General features: G+C 44.4%; 1 protein-coding gene across 1 annotated transcript in view; it reads left to right on the plus strand.

The window, feature by feature from the left end:
- Window positions 1-13,827, plus strand: part of FMN2 (formin 2) — a 223,260-nt gene that overhangs the window by 45,174 nt on the left and 164,259 nt on the right. The window contains exon 4 of the mRNA XM_087829045.1: window positions 314-369. Coding sequence (XP_087685171.1) covers window positions 314-369 — 56 coding nt within the window. The remainder of the gene's footprint in view (window positions 1-313; window positions 370-13,827) is intronic.

Raw genomic sequence — 13,827 nt, forward strand, 5'->3', positions numbered from 1 at the left:
TTAGCAGGTGTTTTCTGGTACAAAATAGAAACTAGAGATTGAGAAAAGCAACCATGATTGATGTGTCAGGAAGGGCATAGGCCTATTCCAGTTTTAAAAGTAACTGATGACAGGTGTTGGTCATCATGTGTATGTGTTCAATAGACTGAAAAACAGCCCTGTACTCATAACACAAAAGCTTAATTCCAAGATAAACTGGGTGTTTTGGGTACTTACGGTTAAAGATAGATTTTAGCTGGTTTTATTTTCTGATCGAAGAAAGGGGAAAGTTTATTCTTTAATATATTGACTGTCTTCTCCTTTTCCAACCCAGAACCTCAGTCTGCTGTTTTGGAAACTCTGAAAAATTGTTCAGATGCGGTTCAGCAGGTAAGAAGATCTTATTAGGATGTTGAGTCCCTTTCGCTTGTATTTGCCTTAAAATTGTGAGGGACCCCGATTTATTTTCCCGTCTGGCCTGCTAGCTAGGCCGCCCTTGGTTCACTGAGTGTGCAGGGGAATTCTGTCTGGCAGGAGGGGATGTTTTCTTCCACTGAGACTTTGCAAAGAAACAGCCTTGAAGTGGAACCGAGAACAAGCTTCTCAGAAGCTGCATCGTTCTATACCCAGCCAGAGTTGCACCTTCAGCTGCTGGCTCCGGTGTGAAGTGGTGCGTCCACCCCAGGAAATGCCGTGTGGAGAGGTGCTTGGCCAAACTAATAGTCACATGTTATGATTTAAAAAAAAAATCTATCAAGAAAATCAATTGATATTCTTAAGTTGCTTTGGTGGATGAAACATTAGTTAGTGTCGTTTAATTTTCATAGAAACTTTTTTCCTGTTACTAAAAGTCAAAATTTTATGTCTTTTTTTTCTTATACCCAAAAGGACTTAAAAAAAAACGTAAAGAAAGGAAACACTTATATACAATAGTATTGTGGATAGCAATTGCTCTTTTGGACATAAAACCATTAAAAAAATCATTTATACATTCTCCCAACTATGCTTTTGAAAATAATGTAGTATTAGAAGTTACTAAGTAATTACTGAGTAAAAAGAGTGCCTGTTCTCTTGAGTTTGATCTAGTGGGAAACAAAAAGACTCATCGTGGGTTCTAGGCTTAGTTCCATAGGTAGTTAGTATGTACAACACACAAAGGCTATTTGGGACATAGTGTTCTTCTTTGTAAAATTAAAGACTTTGGTGACTTTTGAGAATTTTCCAAGTACGAAGTGATTTCCCTTTTAAAAAAGCAGCAGTCCTGCATCATACGTGACAGTTGTGCTCCCCCTGGAGGAGATATGAGGGTACAGGATTGGTCAGGGACTTGTTAAAAATGTGACTAGGTTGGCTGATTGTCGTAGGAGTAAAGATAGTATATTTTTAAGGATAGTGGTTGTAAAGCGGGGCTTCCCAGCGTCCTTTTGTCGGAGCAGAGGCCTCCACGGGGCTGGGGCACTTGGAGGGACGGAGGGGACTCAGCTGATGGTTATTTAATTGGCCTGCTAGTGAGTGAGATGAAGATGATAAAGGGGTAAAGAAAGAAAGTCAGAAATAAGGGAGAAAAACTGTGCCCTCAAAATAGTCTCTCATTATTTTTACAGCTTAAAAAAGTTTTCTTTTTGAGGCACAACTAAATAGTGATTTGAGATAATACATTAGATTTTTCTAAATTCTTATTTCCAAGGCATGTATTGCTGAATTCTTTGTTGTATATGACAGTGCCAAAGAAAACCCGGACAAAAAGTAATCTGTACTGTCGATAACGATAAAACTCGTGCAACGTGGCTCTACATGTTAAGATTCCAGCTGTAAAATTTAATCTGTATATTTATGTGTATAAAATTGTAGTGGTTTTCTATGTTTCCTGAGCTGTGAACCATGGTAAAGTATACTATAATAAGCAGAAAACTCGATGAACTGAGTGATTTTAACACATCTGCTGTTGCAGCTTAGAAACTCAAGGGTGAAAGATTGATTTAAGTGTCAGACCTTCTTTTCTTATTGCCAGTGATGTGTCTAGAAGCCAGAGAATATAATTATCCAATGGAGAGGTAACAAATTTGTAAGCCATCGAGGTTCAGCACTCAGCAACGGCATTACTTACTTTTGGAACTATTGACCCTTTGTCGTAAGTTCTTTCTTAGATGATCTGTGTAGGTTTGTAAGTCTACAGTAATCGGCCATAAAAGCGACATAGGAAACTAGAATTGATCACCAGTCTACTGTACACCTATTTTCTTTTTTTACTGTATTATCTTATGCAATTCTCATAATAATTCTTTAAAGCAACTCTTATAATTTATATTTAACTGATAAAGAAAATAATGTTTATGGAAGGTAAACTTGCTTAAGGTCACAGAATTGATCAAGGGTAAGAGGGAAGATTTGAACAGAGCTCTGTTTGATTTTGTGCCTCACGTCCTCCCCACTGGGATCAAAACTGCTTCCACACGGGTAATTGTCCCACGGCTGTTTAATACTGTCTCGTGCCCAGATCATCGGGCGGCTGAGATCAGCAGCTTATTTTAAAAGCTATTCTATTACATTGAAACTATACCACTGATAAGAGTCAGGTGTCAAGATATGTTTTAGAGACGTAGAGACTGATTAGTTCCCTAGACATTGGTAACTTTTACTGTAACTTTGGTGGCCTAAGCTGTATCCATTTACTAACTTTAGTGCTTCACTGCTCTCTAAAAAGCCAGTTTTCTTTTTCACGGCATTCACCTTGCCCTTTTCTCTTTAGTCACTAGATGGCAGTTCTGTATCTCTGTAAACGACCACTGTCGGGGAGGGAGCGGTTTTAAGGCGCTTTGCCGGGTGAGGGTTGAGCACAGAGGTTTCCTGGTCCCTCCCAGGCTGCCTGCCTGCAATATTGGGGGGCAGCAGCGCCAGGGCCCCCGGCCCCGCTTTCCGAGGCGAGCGCAGGGCCAGCGCCCCTCCGAGCCTCCCTTGGGCTGCGAGCTCAGGCCCCGTCCCCCAGCTGAGCGCGCTGGAATTTAGTGAATGAGTTTTGACTTTTACTCTCTCCCTGGACTTAATAATTCGGAGAGCTCCGCATCCCTAGAAAAACATGAGTCATGAAGCCTTTTCTCGGCTGAGCTGCGGGCGGAAGCCTGAGGTGCTGCCAGAGAGGCTGAGGCTTAAGGGGAACGGCCGCAGCCCCTTGCCGACGGCCCTGTGCAGCCAGGAGGCTGCAGGTGAACCGCCTTCCCCGGCCTCACCCGCCGTGGCTTTAATGTCAGGTGATGTGCCCCGGAAACCTGCCGTCTAAAGAATTAGTTTATAAAACCCAAATAGGACTGCCTTTCGATTCCGACTATTTTTTGTTCTTTGGTATTTGAAATACTGTTTTAACTGTAAATACCTTTACATTCCACGCTATAGAAATAGTCAAACATCAATTCCATTTTCTCTAAAAACAGTAGCTTCTCGTTAAAGATTAATATATGGCAGAAAACCCGTTACCACCCAGTTTTACTTTTTTTTTTTTTGCTTCTGAAATTGTATGTAAAGTTTGTGTTTTTGAAGTCATCTCCTAAAACTCTTGATATCCTTTCTAATGCAAACGGGCTAGTTGATAAGTAAATAGAATACAATTTGATCTTTAAAAACTCTAGCGTTGGGTAAAAAGCAGTAATATATCAGGCACTTGAAAGTTGGGTATTTATTACGTATTTATTAGTTGTAAATAGCCATGTACATTACAGAGTGCTGGATAATAAACAGAAATACAGCAACATCAGCCCTCTTACCCTACATGTTGTATGGTTTATAGGCAAATAAATGGTCAGAGATCAAAAAAGTGCTTATGAATTGAGATAACTGGTAAAATCTGATCTCAGTCCAGCTTTAATCTCCTTTGAAATTGGCTTCAAACTTCCCTTTGGATCCTGCTCCAATCAGGCCTCCTGGGTTCCCTCAGTGCCCACTTTGCTCAGACTTAGTTGAGGAATTGAATACTCTTTTCCGTTGCTTCTCCACAAAGTATCTGTTATAGTTTTTATACGATGATCATTCAGTATAAGTTATTATTAGATTCAGAAGCATCTTTATTTAAGAACAAATCAAGGAAACAGATGTGAACGGTGTGGGTGACCCAGCCGATGGGCTTGAGGGATTAGTCACATGCGCCTTGGTGTCGGAAAGTTTATAAAGTAAAAGAAATATCAGCCAGATTAAGAAAAAAAAAAGGTGTTGGGTGGACATAGTTCTGCAGGAATAATGATAGAAACTTATAAAAACAAGAAGCCACTTGAATGGTGTTGGAATGGATCAGACATGAAAAGGTTGGGGAAAGACAAGTTCCATCGAAACTCTTAAGGCAAAAAGTAATGAGGCCTCCCTGGCCGGTGTGGCTCAGTTGGTTGGGCGGCGTCCCTTGGACTGAAAGGTCGCTGTTTTGATTCCCGGTCAGGGTGCACACCCCAGTTAGGCTTGATCCCCGTAGGGGGCGTGCAGGAGGCAGCCCATCAATATTCTGCTCTCACATTGATGTTTCTCTCTCTCTCTCTTTCCCATTTCCTTCCTCTCTAAATATCAATAAAAAAAAATCTTTAAAAAAAGTAATATAAATTGATATGGTAATTGTAAACCAACAAAAGGACAACTCACAAGACAAATAAGCAATTAAAAAATATCAACCAGAGTAAGAGAAATAGGGGCATAGAGGACAGAGAGAGAGATGGAGTCAGGAAACATGGGTCAGTCATCCTCGAAGTTCACCTCATTCTCAGGTGCTCGATGAACACTTTGACCCAATGAGTCTGGGGAGGGGGCAAGGTAGGAGGTGGCAGGGGAGGGGTAGGAAATTCACTTATGTTCATACCATAGTGACTGGCATTGGGCCAGTTTGCCTGGGCACAAATTCCAGTAATTCCTCTTCTAACTGGAGAACCTAAACAAAGCTTTTTTCTCTGTTCCTAGTTTCCCCATCTGTAAAATGAGTATATAATAGCTCCCATCTCATAGGGCTTTTATGAGATTTAAATGTATTAACTTATGCAAAGTGCTTAGAGGAGTTCCTAGCACAGTCAGCACTCAAAATTTTAAATGTTACTTTTGTCATTATTGTTGTTATATCCGAGCAATACCGTCGTTTTCGAAGTTGCGTTCCTAATATACTTGGTCGTCATTCATGGATTCTGTGTTTGCCAACTTGTCTACTAGCTAACATTTATTTGAACCCCCCAGATCAATACTCTTAAGGCCTTTGTGTTCATTTGCAGGCAGATGCACAAAGTGGAGGGAAATCTGGGTCTTGCACGTGCATTTTCCCCGGTGAGGGGCACAAAGCGACGCTCTGTCTTCTTGTTTCAGCTCCTGCTGTAAACAGGTGTCCTTTGTGCAGTCTTCGTAAGGCCACACTTTTTATCTTGTTGTGCTTTTTTATTGGCGTCTTTGCTGGTTAAAATGTCCCCTTCCCCCAAGTGTAGCGCTGAAGAGTTGTCTAGCGTTCTTAATGCAAGAAAGCTGTGACATGCCTTATGGAGAAAATGTGTATATTAGGTATTAAATATACATATATATTTAATATAATAAGGTGAATTCAAAACAAGGTGAATTCAAAACAAGGTGATGTATTGATCAGTTGACGAAATGTAACCAAAGGCTCGCAGGAAGCCAACTGTTTCCCTTGGGAGCGATGGCTCAGGATTCACAAATTCATTGCTCACATGACTTTGTAGAACAACTGGAAACAGTGAGAATTTACTCATCTAATTCTCAGTGGCCTTTTGCAGTAGGCAGGGTAGGAACAAGGTATCCACATTTTACAGGCTATTAAAGACCTTATGAGCCAGGTAGAGAATTTAAAATTATCTCACGCTCAGCATAAGAGCCTTGAGGTTTTGAGCAAGAAAATAATTTTTGAGGAACAATTATGTAGCCAAAAAAAATAGTATTGATAGGAAGGGGGAGAGTAGAGCCAGAAAGGGGGACCAGCTATTAAACCTTCCAAGTTCCCATTGTGCAGAGAGGAGATTCTGAATGAGGGCGGGGATGTGATAAAGGACAGGTGGGAGCCGAAGGTTGAACTAAGGGATTTGGGAACCACATGTAGGGTATACATGAGGCTGTGGTTCTCGGAGTGTGGGCGCTGGACCACAGCCTCAGCATCACCTGGGAACTGGTCAGATGCAAATTCTCAGGCCCAGCCTCAGACCTGAACTGCAGACTCTGGGGTGGGGCGCAGCCGTCTGTGTCCACAAGCCCTCCAGGCGGTTCCAGCACACACCCAGTTTAAGAGCTGGGGACTTAGAAAAATGACTTAAAGATGTCACCAGGCCTCCGTAAAATGCAGGGCTGGGAGCGACATCTCTTTCAAGGATAAGATGCATTTTAAGTTTAAGGAAAAAGTAGGGTAATCACATAGTAACGACACATGTCAATCATGCGTCAATTAAAAAATAAAATTGGAAACATTAGCAATGATACTAAGCAATCACAAAATGGTTGTGAAGTATTGAAGAGAGGGAAAAACTTGAAAATCACCAGTCTAGAGGTGAGAGATTGAAGATGTAAAAATTGATGAGCTCTCCAAGTATATAGACAAAGGATAGGAGACCAAAGAGAGTCTAGGGAGTTAGTACAGGTTTGGTACCCTGCTCCCCTCCCCCCCCCAAAAAAATCCAGGGGCGTGAACAGGAAAAGAAATGGTCAGGAGAGAATATAAAATGACAGAAGCCAAGTGAGGAGAGGATGTCGAGAAGGAAGGGGGGAGATTGCTGGGCTCAGGTTTGTCATAGAGACCGCGGTTAAGGTGAATTTGGCAGTAAGGGCCATCCCAGGGTCAAAGGCAGCGGGCCCTGGCACTTTGGGTCATGTTCCTTTTCCTTTCATTTAATTCTTTCCAAGCTTTGTCCTTTGTGAAGTTTTTTACGATGTTAGAGAATAGTTGGGTGAAGAGCTGAGCTGTTCTGAACATCTCTAGATCATTCATGAAAGTAAAAAGTGAAATAAAATAGTGCTCTTGCCCCGATCGGGACAGTTAGGAATAAACTGCTCTAACGTATGGCACAGAACCTCGCCACGCTTCAGCTCAAATAACTCCGGAGAAAGTTCAGAGGATGCGAGGGAACCAGAAAGGCTGTTTGTTTCCATTTTTTGGGGACCGTTTCCCCCAGACACGTTGTTTATCCCGTCCATGGTGGTTTTTCACTAATGTGATTCGAACCTTCCCATCAATCAAATCACGATGCTGGGAAAGAGAGACTGGAGGTAGCACAGCCGATCCTGATTTCTAACCTGTGTTCCCCCCTTCACCTCACATTTCTCATCTGTGCAATGAAGGGATCGGAAGAGATCTGTCATATCAATTCCAGCTCAAAAAGACCACAGTTTCAATCATTCATCGTCTGTTTCATTGTAAGGACTTAGAGGCCAGTTCGAGTTTCGGTGCATGAAACTCGTTTCCCCCCTCCTAATATAAGTTCTGCTGTAGGGGGTCCTAGGTAGGCTACCTACCACTTACCGTATTTTCTGATATTCTTTCTTGAAATTCCCTTTCAGGCTTGAGATTGGGCTTCATGTTTGCGCATGATATTATCTATTTAAAATCTGGATTGGTATCTTTGTTTAGGATCATGTCTGGCGTGTGTTGTTTTACTGTAAATTCGGATGTTGTTGGCTTGTTCCAAAACCTTAGAATGTTTCAGAATTCAGAATCTCACCGATAGAGAACTTCTGTGCTTCTGTGAAGAGTAGGGTTCACAGTTTACAGCTGTCTAGAGACAGCTAACTCGCCAGTAACGTGGCCTTAGAATGTAGCTGAACCTGAAAATCTGAATGTGGCAGAAAATGAATTGCACATCTCATCAGCATTTACAGAATAAAGGATCACAGTGTTAACTTACAATAAGCAGTAAGCGGTTTTTACATTCTAGGCTCTGAAAGGATCTTGCTTACATACTACAGTAAAGTTTCAAAGACGAACAAATTAACTTTTCGGCAAAAGCTTTACTTGAGTGTATCTTGGCTTCCTGTTTGACAGTTTCAGCCTTAATGTGCTGGTAATGTTTTCTTTTTCTAGGAATCAGATAATCTTGTATTTAGAAAAATATTTTCGGTGAACATTTTATTTTTTAATGGCAACTTGTATTTTGTGAAATACAAAAGTTTAAACAGTTTATGAGAACTGACCATCACCACCCACATGTAAGATTATACAGGAATGGAGGAATTTTGGCCGACTTCTTGTATATATTGTTCAGCCAAAGCAGATGGCAGCCTCTACCATTTACAGTGATCTAGAGGTCTGAAGTAACACTTTTAAATGCAAATAATATTAAAATTGGCACTATATAAAGTATATTACATACTGTGTTGACAGACTATATAGATTTATGTTTCCTCCGTTTGTAAGGATGCACCCATTATAGAAATTCTGCACAAAATTACCAAGATCACTTTTTCCCTTTTCTCCTTTTAAAAATTCATTTATTTTAATTTTTAATAGTGAGAATCATTAGCATTGGGTAAACTCGCACCAATTACTGGAAATGCTGAGAGTCTTTTTGAAAAGTACAGAAGAAAATAAAAGTATATTTCTCTCATGTTAAGTGATTTGAGGAGCTGATAGGCCTCTGTCTAGCTGGACCCTGAAGGGATGGAAGATTAAGCACCAGGCACAGGACACAAGGGAACAGGCTCCCAACCTGAGGTCTTTCCATGGACAGCAGAGCTCCTGGCAGACTCTTAAGAGATTAAATCTGGGCTTGTCTGTGGGTGGGCCCTCAGAGGAGAATGTTTGCTGAAATGGCCAGAGAATAGACAGAATTCTTCCCTGATAATAACTGATGTTTACCATGTAAACTTTTTTAATAAACCTCTGGAAAGAATTATGTATAATCTGTATAGGAATCAGCTCTGGACAAGCAATGCGGCCTTCTCTAGAGAGCCCTACAGACAGTGTCTCGGGCGACTGTGAAATTGGTTCTCTCCGAGAGCCAGCCGGCCCTGGTCTGATAGCCCTGGGTAAGGAAGGCCAGATAAGATGCTTTGAAGACTCTCAGCTGCATTGAGAAGCAAAAATCCTGCATACACTTGGTTGTTCTGTAAGAATGGCCGGCCGGCCTTCCTTTACAGGCTAGTCAGTTAAGACTTGGGATGAGCCTAATTGCCGCTTCCCTGGAATGGAAGAGGGAGACTGTAACACTGATTTAGGGCTGGGATTTTGCAGGTTACGATAAGCACATAAAGAAGACTAAAGATTCTAGCAAATTGGTTTTTTGCTCTCTCTACAGTCAGAATAATGTAACGAGCAGACAGTCTCACCCCCAGCTTTTTTTGCGTGTTTTCTATCTATAATAATTCTCTCTCGAAAAACAATCCTCTCTATAAAAATTTCAGCCTTTTGTCTTTGCGCTTTGTTCACGGTCATCTTCATGAATTCTTCCACTTGACCACTTTCACGTTGTCACAAGGCTAGCTCTGCCGTCTTTATTATAGACTCAGTTTTGGAATTTCGTTTTCTTGTCCATGCCCTTTGCCATTTCTTAGTTCTAGTTCTTGCTGTATCTTGCATTTGAAAACCTTTGAAGCTTATGGAGTATGTCAGTTCTTTATATTCTCATACTTTTATTACCTAAGTGCCCCCAATGATCACTGTTCAAAAAATAAGTAAAATACATAATAACAATATACTCTAAGAAGTCGGCTACTTATAAAGTGAGGTGCAACTCCAAATTTTTCTCCATTTCACATAGCCTAACTGTTTTGTCTACCTCGCTTTAGTTGGCAAGGCCGGTTTATCAATGATTTGTGGATGTTTTAACCCACACGATACAAATGCAATGGAAGGTGAAATTGCCCATCTTGCAGAAGTTGTAGAATTTCCTGAAGTCAGGGATGGTGATGGTGGAGAACCTGAACTACATGAGAAGCGATTAATGAGCACCTGACAGAGTTAATTTGGTAAGGATGATGATATGACAGATATGTTAAGGAGATTGATTTGCGTATCAAAGAATTGTCAGAGACCACTGGGAAGTGGATGGAGTTCTCAAATACTACAGAAATTTACCATGTTTTTATAAAAGGTGTTATATATCATGGCATTATATACTTTTCTCTGAAAATCTGCACTGATGAAAGTTAACACCAGTCTTTTATTTTTAAGTACTCAGTGAAAGATATGGTTATTGATTTTAGAGAGAAGAAGGGAGAGAGAGAGAACTATCAATCAGTTGCCTCCTGAATGTGCTCTGACTGGAAATCAAACTCACAGCCTTTTGGTGTATGGGATGACACTCCAACCCACTCAGCCACTGGGCCAGGGCTAACATGAGCCTTTTTACTTTTAATATTTAAAAGATAAAAAAAATAGTTTATTGATTTTTAGAGAGAGGAAAGGAAGAGAAGTATTGATGTGAGAGCACAACATCCATCAGCTGCCTCCTACACCCCCCTACTATGGACAGAGCCCCCTACTGGGAAAAGGAGAGCCCTGTTTATATACCAGGATAACTAAAAATACTTATTTTTTATTTGTTATTCCTCACCTGAGGATTTTTTTCCATTGATTTTTTTTCACAGAGAGAGTAGAAGGGAGAGAGGGAGGAGAGAGAGAGAGAGAGAGAGAGGGAGAGAGAAACACTGATGTGAGAGAGACACATCCATATTGGTTGCCTCCCGCACGTGCTCCGACCAGGGCCTGGGAATGAATCTGCAACCCAGGTGTGTGCCCTTGGATGGGAATGGAACCTGAGACCCTTTGGTGCCCAGGCTGATGCTCTAACCACTGACCCACATGGGCCAGAGCTAAAATATACTTATTAATGCTTAAGGGTCACTTTCAAGGTTATGCTGGCAAAATGAAACTAATCTATATATTTTACTAATCAAGGCTAAGGAAGATATACTGAATGGCACTTTTTATTGGGATGAATTTGGGTGCTAGTTTTCTGGCTTCTGGTCTTTTCTTATTCTCACTAGAATCATAAGTCGAAAATAGAATTAAGTTCAGTGGTCAAGCAGAGTATTAGAAATTGTTTATTATAGCTACTTCTTTTACCATGGACAATTTAGAGAATATATGGCATGATTTCCCAAGCTACGCATTGCAAACTTCCATCTTTTGTGTAGACATTGGTAAAAAATAGTGACTTAAGGTGTTTATATTTGTGTGTAGTTGTATATGAATACCTATACTTATATATAAATTAAAAGCGCCTCTCAAAATTTTGCCTATTTAAAGTGTGTTACATTCTTTTATTATTTAAAATGTAAATTAGTTTTCTCTTTAATTTCTTTCAACAATAAGGGCTACTTGGTATTTTTTGATTATAGGGAAATAAAGTACCCTGTGTAGGGCTGTGGCTCAGAAGTTTCGAGTTCTCTTTACCTCGCAGCAAGTATTATAATCTTCAGGAAGTTAAATGCTATTGTAGCAAAAGATAGTTTCCAGGGAAGGAGTAGTGGGGTAGGGTTAAGACTATTAAGTTGATGACTTTTTATACCCATAAAAAACCCTAAATCTGAAGACTTTTAACAAATACAGCCATAGCGCCAAGCATGCTTCATTTATAGTATATACCCATTTCCAGTGGAAAAACTGCACATGGGTTAGGTATTTGTTTTGGATTTAAGAAGAGTAAAGAAAATTTTGTTGTTGTTGGGTGGACTTTGATTGGATCCAAAGTTTAACCTTAGAGCTTAGTTTATACTTACTGTCATCTCTGCATTGCCTCTTAACTGTCCTCCCACAGAACGTAAAGGGCAGGTGTGGGGTGGCTTCAGGGCACCGGGCGGGAAGGGAGCAGATGTGCGTGCCTGTGGACGGTGGCTCTTTATGGTGGCCGCGATGCCATCCTCTTGGAGATGGCCTGACACTCCCTGGAGAAAGGGCCCTCGGCCTCCACCTCTGTCTCTGGGCAAACCCAGGTTAGTGTGAGCGGCAGTCTGTCGCTGTAGCTTCCCGCAGCTGGAGTTTGCCCCCCCTTCTCTCCTACCTCCAGCTATTTCCCTTTTCCTCTTTTTTTGTAAAAAAACAACATTTTCTTTGATCTTAGAGAGAGACAGGAAAGGAGAGTGAGGGGGGAGAGAGAGAGAATGAATCATCAATGTGAGAGAAACATGGATCAGTTGCCTCCAGGGACCGAACCTGCAACCTGGGCACCTGCCCTGACTGGGAATTGAACCTGCGACCTTTCGGTAGACAGGACGATGCTCAGCTGACCGAGCCACACCAGCCAGGGCTTTTTCGTTTTGTTTTTTCCCCCCCTATTTACTCATCTGTTACTCATATTTAACTTACCCACTCACCTTCCCCTTGTTTTTCCAGCCAGAGTATTTCTTTCCTTGAAGGATTCCCGGTTGGTTGTATATATACCTTGGGACAGGGGTGTACTGTTCAGACCTGAGGGTGACCCACACATGGGCACAGTTGTTACCAGCCCTCTTTATAAATCGTGGAGAGCCACAAGGCATCACTTTCTTCAATGCCTTGGCAAAGTATTAAAATCAGAGTACACATGGTACATGTGGCCTGACGTGTGCCTGAGACGTGCGCTCGTGCCCATGTGGATAGCAGGACTATTCAGATCTGTGTTGCTAATTCTGCCTTTTGAGCAGCATACTGGGAGCGGCCGTCCTTTCGCACTCAGCCCTGCCTCTGTGCCCGCAGGAAGCTTCAGACGTCGGGGCCGAGGGACAGGCCACTGTGATCCAGCAGCTGGAGCAGACCATCGAGGACCTGAGGACCAAAATAGCCGAGCTGGAGAGGCAGTGCCCGGCCGCGGGCCTGGGGGCGGCCGGCGCCCGTCTGGGGGTTCAGAACGGAGAGGCGCCCTCGGAGGACCTCAGTCTCGAAGCGCCCGGGTCGGGAGACGAGCTCGGGCGGCACCCACGGACCGTGCAGACGCGGGCCATGCAGACGCGGACCGTGCAGACGCGGGCCGTGCAGACGCGGACCGTGCAGACGGCCCCCGCCGACGAGCGCGCCTGGGCGCCCGGGGCCGCGCCCGCAACGTTCTGCTCGGAGATCTCGCTGCTGGTGTCGCCGCGGCAGATATCGGTGCAGCTGGGCGCCCCCGAGCCCGGGTCCCCAGGCCCCCGGCCGCCCCTGCCCGCGGGGTCGGGCCCCAGCCACCTGCAGGGCGCCGAGCCGTCCTTAGGGAACAGCCCGGGCACCCCGCCCTGCGCGGGGTCTGCCCGCCCCGTGTCCGCTTTGGGCACCGTGCCCACCCTCCCCCCGCTCAGTGCCACAGCCCCTGCACCTCCCCCTATGCCCAGTACAGAAATGCTGCCGCCCCCGCCCCCGCCTCTGCCTGGTGAGGCACTACCCCCTCCCCCGCCCCTCCCCGGGGTGGGAATACCCCCTCCCCCGCCCCTCCCCGGGGTGGAAGTACCCCCTCCCCCGCCCCTCCCCGGGGTGGGAATACCCCCTCCCCCGCCCCTCCCCGGGGTGGGAATACCCCCTCCCCCGCCCCTCCCCGGGGTGGGAATACCCCCTCCCCCCGCCCCTCCCCGGGGTGGGAGTACCCCCCTCCCCCGCCCCTCCCCGGGGTGGGAGTACCCCCTCCCCCGCCCCTCCCCGGGGTGGAAGTACCCCCCTCCCCTGCCCCTCCTCGCGGTGGGAGTACCCCCCTCCCCCGCCCCTTCCTGGGGTGGAAATACCCCCTCCCCCGCCCCTTCCTGGGGTGGGAGTACCCCCTCCCCCGCCCCTTCCTGGGGTGGAAATACCCCCTCCCCCGCCCCTTCCTGGGGTGGAAATACCCCCTCCCCCGCCCCTTCCTGGGGTGGAAATACCCCCTCCCCCGCCCCTTCCTGGGGTGGAAATACCCCCTCCCCCGCCCCTTCCTGGGGTGGAAATACCCCCTCCCCCGCCCCTTCCTGGGGTGGGAGTAC

This window comes from Miniopterus natalensis, chromosome 21 (assembly GCF_054644295.1).
Source record: "Miniopterus natalensis isolate mMinNat1 chromosome 21, mMinNat1.hap1, whole genome shotgun sequence".
NCBI classification, from domain to species: domain Eukaryota; kingdom Metazoa; phylum Chordata; class Mammalia; order Chiroptera; family Miniopteridae; genus Miniopterus; species Miniopterus natalensis.